This window comes from Neodiprion lecontei, chromosome 7 (assembly GCF_021901455.1).
Source record: "Neodiprion lecontei isolate iyNeoLeco1 chromosome 7, iyNeoLeco1.1, whole genome shotgun sequence".
Lineage (NCBI taxonomy): Eukaryota > Metazoa > Arthropoda > Insecta > Hymenoptera > Diprionidae > Neodiprion > Neodiprion lecontei.
The window spans coordinates 11,350,448-11,355,396 of NC_060266.1; the positions used below are offsets into that span (position 1 = coordinate 11,350,448).

The 4,949-nt window shown below is 39.6% G+C and overlaps 1 protein-coding gene across 1 annotated transcript; it reads right to left on the reverse strand.

Moving 5' to 3' along the window:
- Positions 1–1,333: 1,333 nt before the first annotated feature.
- On the reverse strand, positions 1,334–2,360 carry LOC124295536 (putative nuclease HARBI1). Its single transcript, XM_046745945.1, has 3 exons — positions 2,124–2,360; positions 1,673–2,002; positions 1,334–1,453 (listed from the first exon to the last, which is right to left on the reverse strand). Exons 1-3 carry the CDS (start codon positions 2,358–2,360, stop codon positions 1,349–1,351), a joined length of 672 nt encoding a protein of 223 aa, XP_046601901.1. The 3' UTR covers positions 1,334–1,348.
- Between the last annotated feature and the right edge of the window lie 2,589 nt (positions 2,361–4,949).

The following is a 4,949-nucleotide window of genomic DNA, read 5'->3' on the forward strand; positions in this document are numbered from 1 at the left end:
CACACACGGACGTAATTTTGTTTTTGAGAATTTTGTGCCAGTGACATGCTCAGAAATTGAGATGGAAAGTAAAAACGCCGAATGAGTTCAGGTTGAATGAAGTTTTTAATTTTTTGAACTATTTTTTTGAACGCCCATCTTTTTTGGCAGGTAATGAACATTTGTTTGTTCGTTTTTTCTTAAATTCCGTAGGATTGTCATGGAAACCTTAAAACATGGTCAGCCGCAGAGTAAATCACAAAAGTTACTTTTTATAGCGAAAAATCGATGAAAGACAGTAGACTATAAGGAAGCAATACAAGTTTAAACTCACACGCTTCTTCTTATTCAAAGAAATTTAAATTATATACAATTTTCGTCATGTACAGGACATCTCAACGCTATAGATATGGTATAAGATGTATACGAGTATATCTATCAAGTCTCACCGCATACATACAGTAATGCTCAAAAGTATTTTGATAATATAAAATTCGTTATCACTTTGATCAGTCGTTTTTCTTACTTTTCTTTATTTCGACTTCACTTTCGAGTAATCGAGAGACCATTTTTAACAATTATATATAGAACATCGAGTTTCAACAAATAATATTATTGATTCTTGTAGTTTATTCTTGCATGTGATTAGGTCAATCACTATCTTTGTCAAAATACTTTTGGGCGCTATTGTATTCCATATGATTTTCCGGATTCTTCACAAAGTCACACATACACCGCCAACTATAAGTGCATAAAGTTGTCTCGGATAAGTTGCTGTTGTACACGGCGTCCCTCAGCGAGGCGTGCTTTTCCTTCGAGAGGTTCAGTAATATAAGGTCCGGGTGCTGGCATAGCGTTAGCCTGTGCGACATCTTTCTCGGCGATCTATTCAAATGGTATTCGATAATGCAAACCCATATTATGCAACATGGCACAAGCATTGATTATTCTTCCCGCCATATCAGGCTCGTACATTAATAAACGTTGCTGAAGCAGAAAAAAATATAAAATGACAATGAGAATAATTTGCTCTAAATTGAGTTTATAACTGTTGACTACTCTGACCACAAACTCACATGTGACAAGCATTTCCATACCGATTTCAGTGCACCAAACATCGCTCTATAACTGAGCGGACACTACAATGTGCAGCGGTATATATATATACTCAGGTCATCCATTTGGAGCATTCGGTATTGGTGTGAAGAGCCATGGTTCCAAAGGATAGCCTGAATCAGCTAAGTAGTAAGATAGGTGGATGAACTTGCGATTATATAACTAGTGAGAAGGAAAGAATAAAATTGGCATTCCTATTCCGGAATCATTAACCCAACAACCATGTTTGCCTCTCGCCTTGCCTGTGACACAGCTACATAAGATTGCGCACAGGTGACTGCATCCAAATTGCAGCATCATGACGAGATCCTGGGAATCTAGCGCTCACATTTAAAATACGGAGTTCTGGATCACAAATCTAAAAACAGCATTTTCATTTTAATGGGTTCATTATCGACAGTGAAATGTATTTTGCATTATTGTTTATGGATAGTACCAAGAAAATGATCATAATCAGAAGCACCCATTTATTTACATATTCGAGTGATTACCCGGTAGTGAACCCATGCGTTATGTATGATAATATACCTACATTAATTCTATCATGCATTACACTTGTACTTCAATTTCAGCTAACCATTTGAACATTCATAGAATGATAACCATGGTGATTCACAAAAGCTTCCTCATTCTCTTTAGGAGCAACGATTCCGACATGAGTACAGTCTATTGCGCCAATTGCTCCAGGAAATGGTTGTAGAGCATTAGCAAATTTTATTTTAGCTGCCTCTCTTTGCTCCGGAGTGGCAGGGAATTTAATCCATCGGCGAAGCATATGGTCGTTGATAACAACGGACACTGATCTGATACACCGGCCGACTGCAGTCTGACTCAAAGCCAATGCAAAATCCTGTCCTATTGCTCTTTGATAAGAACCAACTGCATGAAACCGAATGATACAAAGAACCTGTAGGAAGATAAAGAAAGGATCATGAATTGTGAAATTCTTTTGTGATAAGCACACAGAATGCGCGTATGATAATATTTTCTTGTAACTCAATCGACATACTTTCAGATTATATACTTACTAGAGTTTTCACTGAAAGACCATTTGGGCGTTCACGTTGCAGATGTGGTCTCAGTTCTGTCACGAGGTCCCTCACTAAATCTTTTGAAACTCTGAACAAATTTTTGAACTGAATATCTGGTAAATTGAATACATTCAGCTCATCGCGCAACCTCTTGCGGGTGATTCGTAACTGTAATACTTCTTCGTCCTCTTCTTCAAAGTCTGCTATATCGACGAGTAACATTACCATAGCCATCTAAAAATTCAATATTTGATACAGGAGGTATGGAAAGAAATAGAAACAACAGCACTTCACTGCTGTTAAGCATACCACTATTAATGCAGAATTCACAGCACCTTATATTGATTGCCGTACACTCGACATCATTCAAATATTATATGTGTACTAAAGCCAGATACTTTACGGGAATGTGAAACCCCTACTCAGGCCCTATCCCTTCCTTAAATCTTGGATGCAGATTTTTTTAAAAGAGTGATGAGTTTTTGGGAATTAGAAAAATATTGGCTTACGCAAGATTTATAAACGTAGTCCATAACATTTTGCTTTTTTCCAAAATATTAGAGCACGTATAAAAAAATTTTTAAATATTTTTTGATATCGGCCTTCGATGTTTCACATACTTTCGAGAAAAGGCCCAATTAAGTCCCTCCTCTGCCTTTTCGCAGCGATTAGCGCGAGGGAAATGGAGCAAAAAATTCATAATATATTTTTCCCGCAAATAAATGACTAGAAACATTCAAAATAGTGTAGGCTTCTGCATCTAGCAATTAGACAAACAGCACAACAATTTCAGTTTCCAATCCATCAAACGATCTTTCAGAGAAATGTGTTAATATTAGTTTCAGGTTATGTCGTACTGTCGCCTCGCTGTAACCGTTTTCCCCTGTGTTTTTGAGCTAATTACTCATTTACAAGTGTATCGTAATTTCTTTTTACATCGTCCTTGTTGTATAATTTACACACATACATGTATATCATTCGCATCTTCTATTTAATGAAATTTTTGGCTTGCTTAGTTCTTAAAGTATACGGCGTAAATCGTATGTGCAGTGTACTTACATTTTAGGACTCCGTTCACAATTATTTAACAATACAAAAGATAATGTAGTGCGAAACACGAAAGTACGGGATTCTAACCTCACTCTAACACACTTTCCACAAGTAATTCAATGATAAGATACGTCAAATGTTACATTTCACCTTACCTTACAACGCAATGAAAGACGCAATCACGATTGCACGGGATCGACAGCCTACACAATATTCTGACGCTAAATATCGTCACTGACGCAGTTACTGCGCCAATTTGAGATGGTACAGAATCGCGTCGCCGAAGGACCGCGAGTGCTCGCAGCTGTGTTTTTATTCAGCTGACGTCCAAACACGTCGACGCTCATCTCGTAAATGATTGCAGAGTCGACGAGAATTGGATAATAAATGATTCCGGCTTCCCGTAATTCTTCCAGAATCGACATAATTTCATTGTTGTGACTTGTATTCCCAGCCGCTTGGGATGTCATAAGCAAACGAAGACGTTCCACCAGCTCGTTAGCGTCGTCCCAGAAAATATAATCTGTTTTGACACCTTGTCGAGTAACCTAAGCCTGAAGTAGCAGAACACCTTTGTCCATACGCTTCGACATCTGTGACGATGGTGATACGCCTTTGCCTGACGTATAAATATGGAGCAGCTCAGCAATTAAATGCTTGAATTTGGCGCTCTAAGCGTTTCGGATAGGCTCGGTGGCGCTATAGTACTTTCTGTGAGCATTTGTTGCGAGAAGGATATTTCTGTAATGCTCCTTGTCGTTGCGGGTGACGTGAGCACTGTTGGGCATCTTTTTAAACAGCAGCTCCAGCAGTCCGTGAGTTTTCGGATAGAGCGTGCCACCTATGCAAACGGAATCGCGCTCGAAGCTTATCGGTGAATCACCAACCATCAGCCCGGCAGTAGAAAGACTCCGTACCCCGTACACGGTATCCAACTCGTGCTGCCTTTGTTTATCGTTGAGTATCTCAAGATATTCATTTTCTGATCTCACCGACGATTCCGTGACAGTTTGATCCTCTTCCTATGCAGTTGCAAAAGAATCTTCTGCTTCCATTTCGTTCTTCGGCTCATCCTTCGTTTCAGTTTTAAGTTCTTCCTTCACCTCTTCCTTGACAAGTTTCGTGCCTCGAGAAACATTGACTCATTCCTGCAGCGGGGTTACCACAGGTTTGAATACATCCTTCATTGTTTCCTGCAGTGACTCTTTTCCCGTCTTGAGGATTCTGTGCTTACGATGAATCGCATTACTCGCTTGAGCGATACGATGCAAGACTTTTTTTTCCTTACGAATTTCCTGCATGTTGACACAACTAGTTCTGGAAAGCTACTGTTCCGTCGCCTTCGAAGATCGTGTATTTTATTCTTTTGTCATGTTTATAAAACTTGCAAATCCCCTCCTATACCGACCATTACCGAGCTCTCTATCCTTGTCGATCACTACGAAGCCATATTTGTCACTGTTCCAGCGTGCCGCACACAAGTCTTTGAGCTCTACGTACGACATATCGGTGTTTACATGATCGTTGTACACATGTCTTAGATTCATCTCGTCTTGTTTGAATAAGACCAGCAAGTTGGAGTTGTCGCGCACGAGATGCTTAGGGATTCGAACGTACGTCTGACAAAAATAGAAACAGTCTACATCGTCATGTCTACCCATACAAAAGTACACGCGTATGTTATGCTTCTCGCACGCTACGTCATCGAATACCATGATTGAGATATGTTGCGTCTCGTTCGGTGCAATGACGTGCTCATGCTCGTTGAAGGGG

Coding starts and splice junctions, on each gene's coding strand:
- LOC124295536 (XM_046745945.1), bottom strand. CDS start 2,360: ATGGCTATGGTAATGTTACTCGTCGATATAGCAGACTTTGAAGAAGAG. Junction 2,003..2,123: donor GTCTTTCAGTGAAAACTCTA/GTAAGTATATAA, acceptor ATCTTCCTACAG/GTTCTTTGTATCATTCGGTT. Junction 1,454..1,672: donor ATTCTATGAATGTTCAAATG/GTTAGCTGAAAT, acceptor TGCTGTTTTTAG/ATTTGTGATCCAGAACTCCG.